The sequence below is a fragment of the Carassius auratus genome, chromosome 13 (genome assembly GCF_003368295.1).
Source record: "Carassius auratus strain Wakin chromosome 13, ASM336829v1, whole genome shotgun sequence".
Taxonomy (NCBI): Eukaryota; Metazoa; Chordata; class Actinopteri; order Cypriniformes; family Cyprinidae; genus Carassius; species Carassius auratus.
The window spans coordinates 23,693,116-23,714,234 of record NC_039255.1 but is presented as its reverse complement, the minus strand read 5'-3'; the positions used below and the strand labels follow the sequence as shown (position 1 = coordinate 23,714,234).

The following is a 21,119-nucleotide window of genomic DNA, read 5'->3' as shown; positions in this document are numbered from 1 at the left end:
ACACAAAACGAAACAAAGCAAAAAGAAACACACACACACACACACACACAAACAAAACAAAAAAGCTAAGCAATACACACACAAGCTAAAACCAAAACGAGCAAACAAAAAAGCAAAAGAAAACAAGGCAAAACAAAACATAAAAAGCAAAGCAGCAAACAAAAAGCAAAAAAAAAAACAAGGCAAAACTATATATATATATATATATATATATATATATATATATATATATATATATAAAGAAACAAAGCACAAAGTAAAAATTTAATAAAACAAACTCAAAACTATTTGCTATACAAATGTGTTTAGTAAAAAACGTTTTCTCAAAGATAAAAAATATTATGCTATCTGACTTTTTCATTGTCATGCAGCACTTTTTTACTCGTGATTTTTGTGAATTTCATATAAAAATAATATATTTGGCAAACATAAACCCCTTTTGTACTGTATTTATGACTTTGTTATTAAGGCTTAGAAATTTTTTCTAGGCCTTAAAAAAGTTATGTCTTCTTTCAGGATTTTTATTTGTAGTGGTTTTTAATTATTCTTTTTTTAAATTGGGATCCCAGTGATTCTGTAATTTGATACGGATGTGCTTGGTCTTGATCTTCAGTAAAAATAGAAAATTAGTGAATGGATAATAATATAATTGAACTGTCTTCAAATAACAAGCCATGCACAGCTAGTTACAGCAAAAACGTACATAAACTGGTCATTATCCAGGACTTTAATTCCAAATAATTCAGAATTTGCCTTTTTGTTCAGCACAGCTGTGGGGGGGACATGCATCTTTTCTGTGTTGTCCACCTTATATGTGAGCAACGATTCCTAACGTTACACAACAACAAAGGTTTTTCAAGTGCTACTTCAGTGCATCGACTCCTCTGGAAAGTGTAAACAGGGTCAAAGGTGGACAGCGCAGACTCCTTATCTGTGTAACTTCTGACTCGGAGGGAAAGCTGTGGATTAGACGTGCTTTGATCAAGGGGCTAGAGAGGCATTTTGAGACCCGAGGGCTACGTTCACCAAATTCCTCACTGATCACTTTAAATCAGGGCTCCCTTAAAGCATTCTTCATCCAATCACTTTATACTACACACTTACACAACGACTTACAGAAAGGACTGCCAGTGTTGGCCAATAAGCATCATTTGGAAATCTTATCAAAGTATCTCAGATGCCATAAAGTAATCAGGAAGGTGCTTTTCAGGCCATACACACTGCTTCGGACACTTGACAATTGTTAACTACCTTCCGATCAACAATTACAGTGATTTCAGTCATACTTCAAGATAAGAACTGCCTCACGATCATGTGACGTTTCAGCACTGACAGTCCCGAGCACTCATTGGTGGCTACAGCAAATGTTTGATCACCGGAAAAGTGGTAAAACATTCACAGAAGGTTAAACTGTCCTCTTTTTGGATTAGAGAGTGATAAAAAAGGAACAAATCACAAGCGATGTATACATCACAATCTTTATTTAAATCAGCATTCAGCAGTTATGCTATGATCGAGAGAGAGAGAGAGAGAGAGAGAGAGAGAGAGAGAGAGAGAAGATCCACTTACATAATTTGAGCTTGGCACTGGATAAGAATATATTTTAAAAATAATAACAGACAAATATATGGTGCCTTTAATATATGCACAAGACAATTAGACGCAGAACACTCAATTATCAATGTTTTTTATGTACTTTATGAATGTCCATAAATAATCGATCCCAAACGATATAATCTACACCTGATATACTTCCGAACCTCAGTTACATAAAACAGCATCCCTTATTATCAAATTATTTCAATAAAAGCTACTGTCCGACAGATATTGCAGAAGATTTTTTATTATTTTAATCTAAGCCAGACACAGCACTGCAAGAGAAAATGTATAATGAAGTAAAAAAACAACAACAATAATAACAACAATAGGGATTAATAGAATCAAAACAAATCCCATCTTCTTAATATATATATTTTGATATATAAGCAACACAAAACTTGAGTTGAAACAGTATGTTGTGGTGTGCTCAAACCGTTTTCAAAGGCAGACCTACAGAAGACCGGCCTGCTTGATAAATACATTAGTAAAAATCCCACAGACTCTCAGTCCAAACACTTATGAGTAACGCGAGAAGCACTTGTTATTCTGGACCAGCACATGACACAGTGACGGGACGGACAGAAACAGAAGAAAGGCTTCCCTCAGCTACAGCTAAAGCTCATTGACCTCACTCAAAATAACCCTGATAAGTTCTGGTTGCTCAGTTTCAGTCGTAACACTGGAGGAGAACCGCTATTTCCTCTAGGAAGAAAAAAAAAATGGCGATGATAACAGGTTTGTGTCTCTGTCACCGGACTGACAACTTGTCGTGAGTATTACAGCTCACAATAGTCTTAGCAGTAATACAGAAGTGATGATGGTGCCGGTCATAACCATTGGAAGCTCATCACTGATTGGGTCATTTCTGTCATGCAGTAACAATAAAAAGCAATTTCATAATTCAGACACTTTGAAATGAATTATTTAGACAAACGACAGGACATAAAAAAAGATGCAGGTAGAAAAGAAAGAGCTAAAGTTAACCAGTGCTTAGGCACGGACTGTTTAATAGTTGACTGTGTGTGTGTGTGATTTTAATCAGATCATATGGTTTCTGTATTTTTCTGTAGTTCAAACAGTTGACGTGTTTCAGGATGTTACAAGCCGCAAATTACAAAACATCACAGAATCCATTCATCTTTTTTTTTCTAATATTGCATGTGCTGCTGTTTTCCCACCAAAATGATGTCACTTCCTGGAGATGATGTCTGTGAGGAACTGGCCTTTCGTTAGTTTCGAGGGATATTATGAAAGACTAGCAGGATGGAAAATGAAATAAAATGTTTAGTTTAAACACACACACACACACACACACACATCTTAATAAATAAGCTCCCCTTGTCAAAAGTGCAGCACTCGGGTACAAGGTAAAAACAATAAGTTCTGATTTAATGGCTAAAAGTGGTGAAATGATTGAAAACATCCATGTTCACTTAATCCTGATACTACGAAAAAATAAACTGAATATGATTTTCATTATTAATCTCATTTAAAGTACACACAACCGTTCAAAAGTTTGCAAGACTGTTTGGAATTAATATTAATTAATTAATATATACTGCAGGATGCATTAAACTGATCAAAAGTAACAGTAAAGACTTTACATCAATACAAAATTTCTTCAAAAAAAAATTATAATGGTCTGCACAAAAATATTAAACAGCATTAAAATATTAAAAACCGTTTTTTTTTACATTGATAATAAGAAATGTTTTTTGAGCAGCTAATCAGCATATTAAAATGATTTCTGAAGGATCATGTGACACTACAGACTGGAGGAATGATGCTGCAAATATAGTTTTGCATCACAGGAATGAATTACATTTAAAAATATATAATGGCGTAATACTTCACAATATTACTGTTTTTATTGTATTCTTCGTCAAATAACTTGGGGAGACGAAACTATTTCTTCCAAAAATATTTCACAAATCTTAGCAACCCCACACTTTTGAATAGTATTATATATGAATTATATTTATAACCAACATTGTCACTAAGAAAGGGAAAAGAAAATGGATCGCAAAGCAGGAATGAGCCGATCTCCGCTAAACATGTGTCAGTGCAGTGACAGAGGACCAAAACAACCCTAAACCTCCCGTCCCCTTCATAATCCACCCCCGATGACACCATTCAGCGGCACAACAGAAGAGAAGGGTGTGTGAAATAGATGCACTGACAGACGCAGGGGTCGTGGGGGTTTATCTGACGGTGACGCCGAGCTTCTCCAGAACGCGCACGCCCTTTTCCTGATACTCCTCCCGCGTCAGCCAGAAGTTGTCTTTGTCTTTCATGATGTCAGCCAGCACCGCCCCACCCAGGAACACCATGTGCTTGCGGCGGGGAGGGTCCTCGATGCGGATCTTGAATTTCTATGGGGGTATCAAACAGAATTTCAGGGGAGGGGAACAGAACGGACACTGACCCACATACCAGAAAAAAACACTGTGAATGGATCTCTTTAATACACATAAAAAGCTCACTGTCCCGACTTGAATCGAGGATAATGAGGTGCGCAGCGCATGCAGAGCCTCTCAGACCCTGAACGGGCCACAAACAGGTGGCTGAAAGGGTCGCACGGAGGCCTTCGTGTAAAGTCTTAAACACAGTTTGGGGACAGACAGAGACCCTATCAGGCATACCATCTGTAATTGATCATCTATATATAGAGGGCAGACATGCAGCCCACTCTGAGGCTCCCCAAAATGCTTTTCCAGGCCAGTGGCCAGGTTTTAAATGAGATGGGGCTCGGCTGTATGGCAGTATGGGGCGTCCTGTGTAAGCGAGGCCGTTTAGGGGTATGATGCAGCCCCATCTGCTGGTGCACCGGAGGCATTACGACACATATGAGTATACTCTTCTATCCCATTCCCAGCTAAACCCTACAAAGCCTTCTGCATTGTATTTGATAAGCACATTTCAAAGGCTCAACATGTTCGAAGCACTACTGAAAAACCTGTAATCTACTACATGCTTTCAGCTTTCTGACTGACAGTTCACACTTTTTTGGCAAGTAAAAGGCCTTTTGTAATTATAAACATCCTTCCTCAGGTTGTGGTTCATCGGTCAACCCACTCTACCCTGATGTAAACTGAGTCTTTGGCGCCTTCACAATGCTGCTGCTAAATCTATGCCAATAATCACTAGATCACACAGCCCTACTTACGGAGTTATTAGTATACCTTAGATGCAACATGGCGATTTCTGTCTGCAGGGTGACATGTTTACGTGTGCACAGAACTGGAAGACTTACCGAGAGCTTGTCGACATCACCCTTCAGTACCCGCTCTAGATAAAGCTGTTTCAGTTCCCTCTCGAGTCGAGAGGGCAGACCAGGATACATGGTGGATCCTCCTGACAGAACAATGTGCTTATAAAACTCGGACCTGAGGGACAGAGAGAAGGCAAGCACTGATAACAACACACAGTCAGCTCCATGGACGTTACTAAAGTGACGAGACCATCTTTAGATGACAGATTGTTTCTTGTCGTATCAGCTACTGGAGAAGTGGAGCTCACCTGGTGTCAATGTCTGCTGCTTGAATGGTGTTGAAGAGAAGTTCGGCCACTCCGACCCCTTCCACGTTAATGAGGTGCGGCTGGAAGAGAGCTTCTGGGGCCTCGAAGCGCTCCCCTCCGACCTTAATAACCCGGCCGTCAGGGAGCTGGAGAACAGAGAATATAAAAACATCAAGGCTTTAAACCAGTCAGCATGCCAATACATCAAAGTTCACAACATACTTGAGGTTTCTGCTGCTGGTATAAAATGTCTAGTTCCCTAAAGAAGCCATTAGACTAGATTTCTGATAATTGAGTATTAAATTAAAGTCAGTGTTGGAATTCATAAATTCATAGTACTATTTTTTATAGTAAACATGGATGTTTAATACCAGGTATTGCGATATAAATGAACAATATTAGAGATCACTTTTCCTTAAAGAAATCACCAACTTTCATGTTTTCCCAAAACTGCATGATTATTTTTTATAAAACATAATATAAATTAGTCTTCTATGCTCACCAAGGCTGCATTTATTTGATCAAAAATTAATTAAAAACAGTAATGTAAAATATTTTTACGATTTAAAAGAACTGTTTTCTATGTGAATGTATGTTAAAATGTAATTTATTTTTTAATTAAAGCTGTATTTTCAGCATCATTCCTCCAGTCTTCAGTGTCACATGATCTTCAGAAATCATTTTAATATGCTGATTTGCTGCTCAAGAAACATTATCTGTTTAAAACGGTTGTGCTGCTTCCCATTTTATGTAAACTGTGTTAATTTTTTTTCAGAATTCTTTATGAAAAAATAATAATAATAAAAAGCATTTATTAGAATTTTTTTATGATCACTTTGCTGAATAAAACTACTAATTTCTTTACTATTATCTGTGATTATCAGTTGAAAACTGCTGTGCTGCTTAATATTTTTGTGCAAACTGTGGTATATATAGGATTCTCTGGTGATTATATATATATATATATATATATATATATATATATATATATATATATATTTTTTTTTTTTTTTTTTTTTTTTTTAAGAAAACCTTTTCTCACATTTATTTTATTTAATCCATTCTTGCTGAATAAAATTATTAATTTCTTTTAAAAGTGATACGTGACTTGCATTATTAAACCGTGTACAGTGGCAACAGGACCTCGGCAAGTATTTATGATTTATGATAAGTAACCTAGCTGTAAAATACTGTGAGTAAATAACCACACCTCGTGTCAACATTTGGCTGGTTTCTTATCACATGCTTCACTCCTTCAAATCGACCTTGATCTTGAGATGCTCCTGTAAGAGCAAAGTCTCAGGTCTGAAGCGTAACACACAGCCGAGCAAAACCCTGATGACTAATGAGAAAATGGCCACGGGTGCGTGGGAGCACATAAAGAGCCCATTGAGGATGTCCAGAGGTCGGAAATGCAGAGCTTCCCAGCTGTGGCCACGCAGGAAATGATGTTACATGCTGGTTAACAACTCCAACATCACACAGCCTTCCTTGTTTCAAAAATTGCTCAGTTGATTCTTTCTTTTTTCTCTTGAAGAAAACGTTTAGAAAGAAAATCAACAGAAAAACAACGCCCATGCCTAACAACTCAAAGTAAAGAAGGAACTTTGCACAGTGTGTGTGATGAGCACTACTCTGAACAACTTGTCAGCGAGCGCTGCCCCCTTGAGGCCGCTCTGTTTCATCACACACCCAGCAGCCAATCAGAATCCAGCAGAGTGTGGTCTCAAGTGTAGACTGAAGAATTTCCCTGCTGCTAAATCCAATCCGAAGAGCATATTACCATGGAAACACAGAACACTTCTGCGTCCCGGCGGGAAATCTGTGAAACCACATACTAAAAACCTCAGCCAGAAAAACTTCTGCCTCACTGTAACATTTGAAGTGTAACTTTTGAACATCTCAGAGAGAAGGATACTTTCACCCTGCAGGCCATTAACACCTTTTCAGAATGAAAGCTTGTATGGAGTCAAAACAGGGCCATATATACTTGCAAAGGGATTGAAGTACTGCAAAAGAAAATAAAGTTTTGCAAATGAAAATAAGAAGTTGATTGCATTCTTTTACATTAACACTAGCAGTAACTCTGAACAAATGAAAACAAAGAGCGCTTATGTGCGCTGGCGTCGTCCCACAGGTTAAGAGATTTTAAACAAACACGGTTCATACACATTTAGTGAACAAAATGAAACAATAGACATTTTAATGCTATAAACATGTGCACATTGAGAAAAATAAACAACGTGCCCAGGCCTGTTGTGCACACCCCCATCCCCTGACTCCACCCCCATGACAAAACAGTGCCAGAAAGTGAGATGCGCAGAAACGTAAAGCGCAAAGGGGAAAAGGGTATCGCGAGCTCAAACTTGACTGAAACTCAAAATAAAAGCAGCGTTGCAAATAAATTAGTAGATATAGCCATGCTAAATATGTAACAATCATTGCTTTTGCGCGGTTTCATTTATATTTAGCAATTTTTTATTTTTGTTTGCAATCCTTCATTTTCTTTTGCAATACTTCAATTCTTTTCCAAGTATACAGTATGTGGCCCTGTTTTGACTCCATACGCTTGCGATTAAACTTTACATGAAATTCCTCCTAGTGTCAGATCAAACTGACCGTGTAGGACTCCACCAATACGGTGGTCTCCAGAGCAAGCTTCTGCTCCTGTTCAATGTTGTATCCCACGTAGCAGAGCTTCTCCTTCATCATGCGCACCGTCTCGAAGTCTGCCGAATGGTTGAAGGCGTAACCTCGCAGCAAGAGCAACTGTGTGGCAAAAAAGAAAAAAACATTCACCATATTTTACAGAATATAAGTCATGTTTTTCATCATCTGAAACATGTTGCAAATTAAATCAACATTAAGCACGTAAAACATCGAGCTGAACGAGAGAGGCACATGAGCCACACCATTATTATGTTTATAATGTCTGTTAGGTTTTTGTTTTATTAACCAGTATTTTACATTATTCCTGAATGCAGTAATACAATGCAATACAATACAATTTCAACTTATGTTTTCCAGAAAGTATGAGAAAACGCCTTTTAGGTGACATGTCACAATTATAGTCTAAAGGGCGGTTCAAACAGAATGCACTTTTTCATTCCACTGCACTGTTTTTCCATAGTTTTTCTGCGTAAACAGACCAATGTGTTTCAGTCTTGTACTCTAGAGCTTCTCGCGCATGACACAGCGTTCTAAAAATGCAGGACTCCAGTTAAAAATAAGGTAAAGGGATAGTTCATGCAAAATTCTATCACTATTTGCTCCCCCTCAAAACATTCCAAAACCCTCGGGCCAATTCCTAAATGACTTTTTTTTCTCTGTGGAACATGAAAGTGATGCCAAGAATGATGCCAACATTTTTGGTTCCCATTGACTTCAAATGTATTTTTTGTCCATAAATTATTTGGTTACCAACATTCTTCAAACTATCATGTTGTGCACAAGAAAGAAATGCATACAGGTTTGAAATGACTTGAAGGTGAGGAAACAATGACAGAGCTTTAATTTTGGGGTGAACTATCCCTTTAAACTCTTAAAAAGCATGTCTCTAAACCATGGGTTTTTTGCAATTTAGCAATCCATGGCAATTTTAAATGGCCTCTAGGACTGAATAATACAAAGGGTTTGTTTCAATGTGTGAATAGGGCATTTTATGGTAATGTGGGACATCTAAGCTCTGATGTGTCAAATGAGGAAATCAAAAAAGTTAAATTAGATACTTAACATTATTTTAAACTAGAAGCTGAAGCATGTAAACTGAAATCTTGTGTACCTTGATGAGATAGCGTGTTATGTCCCGTCCTGCAATGTCGAGTCTCCTTGTAAGATGGGGCAGAGAGAAGCCCTCATACACAGGACAAATGTGGGTGACTCCATCGCCTGAATCCACCACCACCCCTGTCAACAGGCCTGGGTGTAGCACAACAGACAGATACTGATTGATACAGTGTCTGAAATAAGCCATGCACTGATAGTTGACACACTAATGTAGATACAATAAAATGCTTGCCAACTCAACATGTTGAGGTTTAAAATCACCTTGAGCATAGAGTGTCAGAACAGCCTGGATGGCGATGTAAACACCTGCAAACTGGTATGTCTCAAACATGACCTAAAGGACAGGGGGACAAACACAAAGTCAAATGAATTTAAGAAACATGAAGAAAAATGACTATAAGAACACTAGACCCAAATCAAAAAGATGTTCCCTCTGTCAAAGTTCTGCTGCTCATGTCTGGTGTGAAGTGTTCAAATAAAGCATCTGTTTTCGCACTGATTTTGGGGTTGAATTATGAGAAATAAAGTATTACATATAGTGTATTGAACACTACTGTTACTCAGTAAGCCAATGGCTGAATTTGGCCATGATGCCGAGGTCACACCTTTACTCTTTTCGAAAGACATCCTGGGATTTTTAATGACCACAGAAGAGTCAGGACTTCGGTTTAACATATCATCGAAAGGATGGTGCTTTTTGTCAGTATAGCGTCCCCATCACTGGGGTGTTAGGACCAAGCGCCAACCTCCCCTTCTCTCTGGTGAAGCCCATATGGAAGTAGCTTAAACTGTTCATCGACTGGCCGCTTGAGGCTGGCTGCAAAAGGGAGTCATTTCCATAGACTCCCCATGTTAAAATGCCCAAATTTACATCAGAAAAAAATGTCTAGAGGGTAAAGTTGAGTCTTATTTTGGCCACAACGTTTTCTTTGTTTGAGCTAATGGAATGATTTTTGGTGACAAATCTTATTTTGACCCATATTTTGGGAAAATGCGTAAATTTTTTTTCAAAAACTCGACGGTTCACTCTGTGCAAATTCACTACCCTTTCGTTATGTTTGTGGATGAAAACACCCACTACATTAAACTGCTGTAAAAATGTATCAGATAAATATTTTTTTCAATTTTTTTGGCATAAATATATTAATCAACCTCAGTCCTGATCAAAACTACCAAATGAACAAAAGTTCATAAATGATGTCACTGATTGGGGGGGGGGGCACACAAAATTACATATTTTCAATTTAAAAAGTGATTGTGAACTGGATATTTTTTTTATCTTTTATCACAGTCTTTGTCAAAGATTAGTCTTAAGATTAGGCTGTTTTGCCCCATTGACTTGAGGGGAAGTCGTGGCCTAATGGTTAGAGAGTCGGACTCCCAATCGAAAGGTTGTGAGTTTGAGTGCCGGGCCGGCAGGAATTGTGGGTGGGGGGAGTGCATGTACAGTTCTCTCTCCACCTTCAATACCACGACTTAGGTGCCCTTGAGCAAAGGCATTGAACCCCCAACTGCTTGAACCCCCAACTCCCCGGGCGCCGCAGCATAAATGGCTGCCCACTGCTCCGGGTGTGTGTTCACATTGTGTGTGTGTGTGTGTGTTCACTGCTCTGTGTGTGTGTACTTCGGATGGGTTAAATGCAGAGCACAAATTCTGAGTATGGGTCACCATACTTGGCTGAATGTCACTTCACTTCACTTCATCACTTCATTATAACAACATTTTTTGATTGCAAAGCCATGACACCATATAATCATGCATTCTTGATTGTTTGTGGGTTTTTCTTTTGGGAAGAGGTAAAATTTTTTATTTTTTACAGTTGATCACTAGGTGGGACCATTAACCCTTAAGATAGGCCTGTGCAAAAAAAAGGCTTAGTTTTCCAGCAGCAACCTAGTATTTTTTCCAGGAGGTCTCCCATCCAGGTACAGACCAGTCTTGGGCTGCAGGGCGATAAGGCGGCTGGCAATGAGGGTAATGACCGAGTAACAATGGAGTAATGACTTACAGAAGGGAGACAATAACATAATATATGTAGACAATATACGATTAATCATACCAACATATATCTCTTCATATGTGGCTACGCTACAGCACAGTAGTGTATATTCAGAGTTTGTGGCACCAAAATTGTCCAAACTATTGGGAGGATAGGCCAAACTTGTATCATACTTGTATGATCAAACTTGTATCATGTATCATCCAGATCAGACACTTACAACTTTTTTTAGTGACATTTCCAATCCGCATAGATTTCACACTTATAGAGGTAATTTTGCACTAAACCACCAGAAATATGCAAATAATATTTGGAAGGGCCATCTTCATTTGACATTATGGAAAGTATAATTTATTGTTACCTTTTCTTTGGATTATGTGGTGACACATGACTTGGAGAGGTTAACATGTATGGTCTCACTACACACCTCTATGATCTTCTCACGGTTCTTGGTCGGGTTCATGGGAGGTTCTGTCAGGAGGATCTTGCAGTCACGCGAGTTGATTTTGAGCTTCTCGGGACCGAAGGTGTAATCCCATAAGTGCTTCATGTCATCCCAGTTCCTGACGATGCCATTCTCCATGGGATAGTTGACCTCCAACATTGAGCGCAGCTCACTGGCTTCGTCTCCCACCATCAGATCCTGAAACAATCACAGGTCACAGGTTAGAAAAACCACCTCACTTCATAGCTATGCTGATGAAACCATAGGTCAGTATCCACCAAAAACCTTTCAATGTGGCAGCCCAGCATCAGCATTTCCACAACAGATGGCTGGCACCGGGAATCTCATGTCCCAGATTTGCCACAGCTGATCCACATTCTGTGCGGAGTTACAGTTTGAGGCACAAGGAAACTTCATGTTACGGCTCATGGAGAGCTCAAGCACAGTAAACACAGCCGCTGGGATGAGATGAGCGTATGGACAGATGTTGCGCTCGTTCAGTAGCACCAGCATGCACAGAACAGCAGACCTCCATGCATTTCATTCACAGGCTTCTCTGCTCGCAGTGTTAGCACTGACATAAAGACCCATTTGAAGGTGATTATTGTAAAGTTTTAATAACTGTTCTAATTATGAGAATTGGGACACCCATAGTACAGCTATATCAATAACGACACAGAAGAACGACATATTTGGAATAACGTTTACAAAAATAATTGTAAACACTGTCAGCAAATCAGAATCCACCTAAATGTATTTAAAGCAGCAGACAACAAAACTGCAGCGTTTTCTTAGAATAAACATGTTAATAATCCATGTGTATAGTTTTTGTAATGATTATTGTTATAGTATCGTTCTTGTTGTGAAAGGGCCCTTCGTCACAAGATTTAAACCACAGAGAGCATCTCTCTATTAGTTCCACTGTTACAATACAACTCTGCAAAAAAAAAAAAAAAAAGCTTTTGTATAATTCAGACTTATCTTTGTTCTGAGAGTTCATGCTAAGACTTTATTTAAACCCCTAAACTTTAAGGCTGAAATACACTACAAGGCTTTTAAAACCAGAACAGGTTTTTAAACAAGACATCAAACCCTTGCCAACTTTGTAAATGGAGGAAACCACTAAACGTACTAAATGAACGACTTACAAATCGTTCGGAGAACAAACATGCAGAAGCATGTGCCTTGTTGCTATGAGGTGCATGACCAATGAAAACAATTTGTTTTAAACCTAGCTCACGTCTGATATTCTCTGGCTCTATGAAGCTAAAAATTGAAGTCTGTGTCTATCATCCACGACATGATTTTCTCTGAAATCTGTTAACTCTGACTGCCCAAAATCCACAGACTGGCTTTGACAGACAGCAAATTGGGGAAAAATATGGGCAGGAGTTGTGTAGCGTATTTCACCCTTTAGTTTATGCTTTGTTACCAGTTATGCAAATACCTCTAATAACTAGCAAAGCCCCGAATGAAGGACTGGGTGTTAAATGCACAGATTATCATGGAGTGTGCAAGTACTGTGTGTTCTTTGGCACGGTTACAGGATGTGTCTGGTAGTGCCATGTGTTTTCAATGAAGCCCTGCTGTCCTTAAATTTCATCTGTCTGACTCACATCCTGGGTACAGCACAGCTTCAGCAACATTTTGTTTATCTGAGATGGGAAATGCAGGCTTCTCGAAAAGACTTTTGAAAGGAGCTCTGTGTGTGAAACAATATCTTGTGAACACCAAAGTAGCTTTTATGACACATCAGAATCTATTTAGAGCCTAGTGGTTTAGTTCTAGTTCCTCAAACAGTATAGAGGCCAAAGGACGTTGAACAGAGACATCGACATTTTCCTGCATCTTAAGGCCAACTTCTGCTAAATCTATTTCGGACCGGAGGAGGGGGAGAAAATTAAGCTATAATGTCTGGTTGGGATCTGAATAGTTGCCAGGTTCTGTGAAAGACATTTGCCGCATTGAAACAGAAGACAAAGTGCAGCGTAAGAGCACTTTGAGCAATGCACTGTGGTGAATACTGGAGTAAGAAAACAAATTATGCAAAAACCTAAACATTAGTGAGAAAGTCTGATTCATTCCCCATGGCATTTTACATAAATCAATACACACACAGAACAAGAAATACAACACAAATTACAAGTAGGGCTCAGCAATATATCAGACACTAACAATATATTTTGCTAACATTCAAACTTAACCCTTTGCCTGGCAAGCATTTAAATCTGCATGGCTGCTCGTAGTGAGAAATCTGCTCATCCTGTGCTACAAGTGGATCTAGTTCACATATTTACACATGTTGGAGGGGACCTACCCCTTTAAAAAGCCACTGTTCAGCATTAGCTTATTAGGTTTACACTGAAATTGTATGAATTAAATGCTTTTTTTTTTTTTTGTAATCTGTCTTTAAATGTTTGAATCTCAGGGGATACGTCACCCTTTTAGGGGTATGAAATCAAAATATAAATATATACAGGTGCTGGTCATATAATTAGAATATCATCAAAAAGTTGATTTCACTAATTCCATTCAAAAAGTGAAACTTGTATATTATATTCATTCATTACATACAGACTAATATATTTCAAATGTTTATTTTTTTTTTTCATTTTGATGTTTATAACTGACAACTAAAGAAGATCCTAAATTCATTATCTCACAAAATTAGAATATTGTGAAAAGGTTCAATATTGAAGACACCTGGTGCCACCCTCTAATCAGCTAATTAACTCAAAACACCTGCAAAGGCCTTTAAATGGTCTCTCAGTCTAGTTCTGTAGGCTACACAATCATGGGGAAGACTGCTGACTTGACAGTTGTCCAAAAGACGACCACTGACACCTTGCACAAGGAGGGCAAGACACAAAAGGTCATTGCAAAAGAAGGTGACTGTTCACAGAGCTCTGTGTCCAAGCACATTAATAGAGAGGTGAAGGGAAGGAAAAGATGAAAAAGTGTACAAGCAATAGGGATAACCTCACCCTGGAGAGGATTGTGAAACAAAACCCATTCGAAAATGTGGGGGAGATTCACAAAGAGTGGACTGCAGCTGGAGTCAGTGCTTCAAGAACCACTACACACAGACGTATGCAAGACATGGGTTTCAGCTTCGCAATCCTTGTGTCAAGCCACTCTTGAATAACAGACAGCGTCAGAAGCAACTTGCTTCATAAATGACAGTACTGCTGTTGAGTGGTCCAAAGTAATGTTCTCTGATTATAGTAAATTTTGCATTTACTTTAGATATCAGGGTCCCAGAGTCTGGAGGAAGAGAGGAGAGGAACACAATCCATGTTGCTTGAGGTCTAGTGTAAAGATCCACAGTCAGTGATGGTTTGGGGTGCCATGTCATCTGTTGGTGTTGGTCCACTGTGTTTTCTGATGTCCTAGGTCAATGCAGCCGTATACAAGGAAGTTTTAGAGCAATTCATGCTTCCTGCTGCTGACCAACTTTATGAAGATGCAGATTTCATTTTCCAACAGGACTTGGCACCTGCACTACCAAAGCTACCAGCACCTGGTTTAAGGACCAGGGTATCCCTGTTCTTAATTGTCCAGCAACCTCACCTGATCTTAACCCCATAGAAAATCTATGCGTTATTGTGATAAAGATGCGATATGCCAGACCCAACAATGCAGGAGAGCTGAAGGCCACAATCAGATCAACCTGGGCTCTCATAACACCTGAGCAGTGCCACAGACTGATCCACTCCATGCCATGCCGCATTGCTGCAGTAATTCAGGCAAAAGGAGTCCCAACTAAGTATTGAGTGCTGTACATGCTCATACTTTTCATTGTTATACTTTTCAGTTGGCCAAGATTTCTAAAAATCCTTTCTTTGTATTGGTCTTAAGTAATATTCTAATTTTCTGAGATGAATTTTTTGAATTTGGGATTTTCCTTAGTTGTCAGTTATAATCATCAAAATTAAAAGAAATAAACTTTTGAAATATATCAGTCTGTGTGTAATGAATTAATATAATATATAAGTTTCACTTTTTGAATAGAATTTGTGAAATAAATCAATTTTCTGATAATATTCTAATTATATGACCAGCATCTGTATATTGAGATTTTGTGGCTTGTGTTTTAGAAAATATAATATATATAATATAATATTCCATATTTAGTGACTGCTTTGTTATAGAAGTGATATTGTGACAGAAATTGATTGTTTAGTGACAAAAAAAAAAACTACATCAGAAAAATCGAGAGTTTGGGTGTAACCCAGAGGTTATTGATGGTACAGTGCCCAAACAAAATCTCACAGGAACCACAACATTTGTGATATCAACTTCAAATTTTACTTTAAACATTTTACTAAAAATTCACATCAAATTCCTATTACTGCTCAATGCATATGCCGTTCAACAGAACACTACTCAATATAGTTTAAACTTTGGTTACGATACTAGCTATTACCTGTACACTTCTGAATGGTGCACCTACATTTACAACAAAACTTTTTTTTTAAAACACAAAGAACTAATCACGTTAAATCTCTAACAGTTTAGAGGTTTTCTGATGTCTCTTTATGGTCTTGCCCTTTAAAGGGTTAAGAAAAAAAAAACTGCATTTTAATTCATTAGAATGGTTGTATCCAAATTAGTAAACCGATTCAAAACATTTTGTTTCACTGTGGCCTTTTTTAATATATTAAAATGCTTTAATAAAAATGTTTTAAGTAAAAAAAAAAGTTATGTTTATGCTGTTGTACTGTATGATGCATAAACAAACAAACAAATCAATTCTCCTTGTGTTCATTTAGTGGACAACAAGTCTTGATTATTTTATTATCTGCATTAATATTTTACTTCTTGTAATTAAACATACTGAATTCAGTTGCTACAACAGATGTTTGGTTAAAATGATAATCCTGTTACTGAGAGACAATAAAAGAACAAACTCTTAAACCCATTTTAGAGCAAATACACTAACAGAATTACAAGCACTCTTTTGGCCATATCACCCAGCCCAGGTTAAAAAGAATTAGATAATCTACTAGATAAAAGAAAATCAAAGCTCAATAATACGCAACCTCACGAACACCACTGAAATACATGGTGCAATACACTCTCCTCAGCAGGCAGTCAGTGTTAAACACAACACACGTCAGGCTGCACTTACCATTTTTCTGTTATTCTACTTGATCATGTGAAGAACAAGAAGGAAAGAGTGCAAGTATAAAAAGGTAAACAGGAGAGAATGAAGGCTTACGTTAAAACAATTAAGATAATAAGGTTTTGAAAAATAACTTTGAGAACCCATCAATCTAGAGTATTACCAACACTGTCATTCAGAAACTGCCACAACAGACTCCAAGGGGTTAATCTGACCGGGTGGAAGGTATAGTGTGAGTGTGGAGCTCACCTTAATCTCAATGTTTCCCACTTTAGTTGTGGATCGGATGATGGGTCTGCCCACCAGGGCTGGGAAGATGTGTTCTGGGAAGTTGGATCCGGCATAACCACACTTCACAAACTAAATGATTGAGAGAGAGAGAGACAAAAGCAAAACAGAACTGAATTTTTGACTTCTTAAACACATGTTAATGACTGGCTAATGTTACGGTCCAAAGATGCAGGGGTTATTATGTATAAAGTAATGGATAATGTACATCCAGCCATTTTTGATCACAGAATAAACACTGACGCGAAGTGGAGGATGGATTTACTGGATGTACACTATCCCACTTATTATGTTACCAGCACTTGTAAAAGTATTAGATTAGTATTAGATTTTACTCACAAATAGCAATTCCTAGCTTATTAAACATTTTACAGATGAGCATAATTATAAAAACTATTTATTCACAAAATTTGTTCCTGACTTTTCAATGACCTTGAAAGGTTTTGTAAAGCCTAGAAATCACAAAAGTAACATTTTCTCCTATTTACAGGTTTTTAATATGAATGTGAGATATGCTTTATAAAACAGAATAATAAGAGTGCTATAAGGACAACACTTTGCTGTTGAAAATACAGAAGTTAACTTCACAATGGTTTCCTTAAAAAAAGAAAAAAGAAAAAGCATAACATTTGTTTTACAGATTTTTATTTATTTATTACAGCAATGAAATACCTTTGTGACCAACAAAAGTTTGTGATTCTTATATATTTTGTTAATTGGGGATGTGCCAATCATGATTTTTCATGCCTGATTCTGATTGATGATTTTTTTTTACAACCAAATGGACTGATTCCAGTTTTTAGCATGAGCATGTATTCTCTCTGCTTTCTTCATAATATTTCCACACAAATGGCATTTTGGGAAATGACTGCAATGCAGTTTGTGTGCAAGGTTGGAACAGATATCAGCCAAAAAATAAATAAAAATGTCCAGTCACTATTTATGGTTGTCGACCAGTGCATCTGTATTGTTCATCATTATAATCTTCACAAATGAACACAACTTTTATGAATAATGATGAAGTATAAATGCAATTGGCAGATGTAAAAAAAAAAAGCTCAAACAGCAGTCTTAAAAGAAATATACTGCAATATAACACTTTAGCCTTGTCCAAACACCCACACTTGCGGTCTTTGCACTTGATTACTTCTATGATGTACTTCCTGTATTTGGTCCAAGTGTTCAAGTATGAAGAACACAAGTGTGTGTCAAACTTTCCATTGCCTGATGGGACACACAAAAATGCAAGTGAACATAGCATTATTTTAATTTTAAAATCAACTTCTAAATGTCTGTTCGGTCCGTCTAACTTGACAATTTTAATTAAATGATAAAAAGCCGTTCCAAATGTTGTACAAAATAAATATACTAATCTATGCAGCAATAAAATGTTGATTTTTGATTTTACTACCAAATTATATTAAGACCTAATTATTATTAGTATTTATCTTACACTGTAAAGGTTTCCGTGACCTCTCTGGATTCATTTCCACAACATGATGCATGATGGGATACACTAAGCCTAAGCTCCGGATTGGTATTTGAGAAAGTGTGGATTTAGTGTGCGTTAAGGGCACTGCATTTTGGCATTTTTAAGATCTGGACAGTCTTGCACACTTACTTCCGGTCGCGCGCATGCGCTCTCAAGTGTTCAAGACCGCAAGTGTGGATATCTGGACAAGGCATACATTTCAAATATAAAAGTTTGAGTTAAACAGCAAGAGCGTGGGTATAAATACACAATGAGGCTATGAGGCAAACTAGTGAGTAGATGAGGTTTCCTGACGTTTAATGTCACCAAGAGCCTCTGTAGTCCCCTTTAGTAACCTGTTGACAACTTCCTTTTTTAAAGGTAGTGTAGGCGATTTCGGAGAGGCTTTGAAAGCATAAGACCCCATCCTCCCTGAAAGAAATCACTCTCCAAAGCCACGTCTCTCACGCAGACTTTCAACCAAACTTAAACAAAATAAAAAGAGGTGTTTTGAACCCTGGCCTATAAGACCCTTGGCGTTCAAGTGGGTTTCAAAAAAACAAACCCAAGTATGGTATCACTGATGAAATTTATGTTGAAGAATATAATGTGAAAATATCTTGAGCTTGTGTTAACCACAGATGTTATTTCAGGCCAGCAACGGGTTTCCTTGTTTAAGGTCTCTTTTCTGCAGCATTCTCTACTTCAGTTAGTATTTGGGGACTTTTTTGTTTATTTGTTTTAAATATAGTTTTTTTATTTAATTCAGACTTGCTGCAACAACAAATGATCTGTCTACTGAACATCCCATTTTGTTTAAGATATTTAATGGTAATTCCCATCCACAGCTCAGAACAGTGTTTAACTGACTGGTTTCATCCTTTACTGTCTGTACTTGTTCTATGAATCATCCCCAACAGCTACTTGTTTGCATTAAACTGAATCTATTGTGTCTTGTATTAACATTCCAAAAATGGTCTGAAGGCTTTCAGGCTCATTTATTGGTTGTCTGTCAAGTAGAGCCATGTTCTCTGTGCAGGCTGTGGTTTTATCGGGTGACATCACTTCCTTCAGAGCCTGCCTCATGGCTCTATTTCATTGGCTGCCCTGACCTCAACAAATTAGCTGTTTACTTGAAATACACAACCAAAACATCCCCAATCCACATTATTTCCAGATTCCCGAGTGAAAACCAGTCCACGCCATCCGTTAACCAAACATGAGGATAACCAGACGTGAGGATGTATGACCACGCCCCCAAGTTCCAGGGCAAATTATTTCTGGCAGTTATTATATATTGACTAAAACTGTATCATCCACAAAGACCAGCGTCCTCCAACTTTAGTGAAACTCGATGGACACTCCTTTCTATCGGCGAGGTGAGGAAGTGACATTACCCGGTGCTTGAAATATGCAAAGCGTTATCAAAACAAAGCGGATGACTTCATAACAGACAGCTATAACATAGAGTATCTGTAACCATAGCGACGCAAAACTCATTTTAATATTTTGTTTTGGTAGCAATGACTGGAGCGAGCTAGCAAGCTAAGAGATCGATGTATGGTCACGTAACCGACCCATAAACGAATGTTTACTCGTGCCTCTGTGTTTATATTATCATATAGATATATATGAGGACAATATAACCAAATCAAGGCACATTTAGCAGGAACTGTGCTGCTAGTGTCTAATGCAGTCTGTGGAATAAGTGAACGCTATTTTTTTAAACAGGATAAATATAGAATATAAATCAGTTTAGTGTCGGATAACACCGAGAAAAATAAGAGGGCAAAGACACTGCAGCTGTCAGACATTCCTCACAGATGCGCTAAGCTTTCTTTACTTCCTGGTAGGAGTCTGCCTTGGTCTCATTAAACTTTACTCAAAACAGCTAACGTTGAACGAGACAAACATAAATGTCAAGGTGTTCGAGCTGCGGACATACCCCTGTTCCGTTATCGCAGACCACCACCTTTCTTCCTTGGCTGTCCATCTTCAAAAGCCCCGTAGCCGTCAGCGGCAGCCAAACTTTCTCGGAGTCGGACACAGTGCTACAAGCGCTCAGCCGCAGCAGGTTTCACTTCCTGTTCCAGAGACGCTCGCGCGAGCGGATCCAGCCCGTTTTATCAAAAGCCCCGCCTCCTGCGTTCGGACTGGCTGATACAATTTGCAAGCGGTCAGCGATTGGACAGTTGAGAAGTCAATCATCGATACGTCACCGTAGTAAACAGATTTCCCAAAGCTCGTTATATGTCATTTATTTTCTATAATATTTAATTATAGAAATCATTAATCAATGTTGCCCTTTAGTTTCAATAATGTATAACTTCTAACCTATAGGTATTAGAGTAAAAAATACTTAAGATATTACAAAATAATATAAATCTTAAACATTAACAGATTAATTGTTTCAAGACATTAAAAACATTAACAGTGCTGGGCAGCAAATGGCAAGGAGGTCATAAGGAAATGGGAGTGCAGGACGGTATTTCATGCTAAACAACAACAATAATATTAATAATAATAATAATAATAATAATAATAATAATAAGTTCGAAAAGCAAAAAACATAGTCTAATTGATTAAGCCTTAATTGATAGATAAATGTTTAATCATAAGATTTAAATAAAAAAGTTAATGTTTTGTCTATTAAAATAATTATAATACAAAGGCATAACAAATATTTCCTGTAAGTATAAATCGTTCCAATTAAAATTAAATAAAATGTAAATAAGAGAGGGATATAGATAAAAAAAAAATTGTTATCAATATTAATTGTTTAAATATTAAAATGTATTAATATTTTGTGTATTATATATATATATATATATATATATATATATATATATATATATATATATATATATATATATATATATATATATA

General features: G+C 37.5%; 1 protein-coding gene across 1 annotated transcript; it reads right to left on the bottom strand.

Moving 5' to 3' along the window:
- Positions 1 to 1,464: 1,464 nt before the first annotated feature.
- On the bottom strand, positions 1,465 to 20,336 carry LOC113113067 (actin-related protein 2-B-like). Its single transcript, XM_026279223.1, has 9 exons — positions 20,179 to 20,336; positions 16,724 to 16,834; positions 11,332 to 11,547; positions 9,166 to 9,238; positions 8,900 to 9,036; positions 7,738 to 7,887; positions 5,119 to 5,264; positions 4,853 to 4,985; positions 1,465 to 3,971 (listed from the first exon to the last, which is right to left on the bottom strand). Exons 1-9 carry the CDS (start codon positions 20,224 to 20,226, stop codon positions 3,801 to 3,803), a joined length of 1,185 nt encoding a protein of 394 aa, XP_026135008.1. The 5' UTR covers positions 20,227 to 20,336; the 3' UTR covers positions 1,465 to 3,800.
- Between the last annotated feature and the right edge of the window lie 783 nt (positions 20,337 to 21,119).

Bases quoted from the DNA above. Each gene is read 5' to 3' on its own strand.
- LOC113113067 (XM_026279223.1), bottom strand. From the start codon at position 20,226: ATGGACAGCCAAGGAAGAAAGGTGGTGGTCTGCGATAACGGAACAGGG. The intron at 9,239-11,331 runs GTGTGTAGTGAG...CCTGTCCTTTAG, and splicing joins ACCGTGAGAAGATCATAGAG to GTCATGTTTGAGACATACCA. The intron at 7,888-8,899 runs GTACACAAGATT...TTTGCCACACAG, and splicing joins TAACACGCTATCTCATCAAG to TTGCTCTTGCTGCGAGGTTA.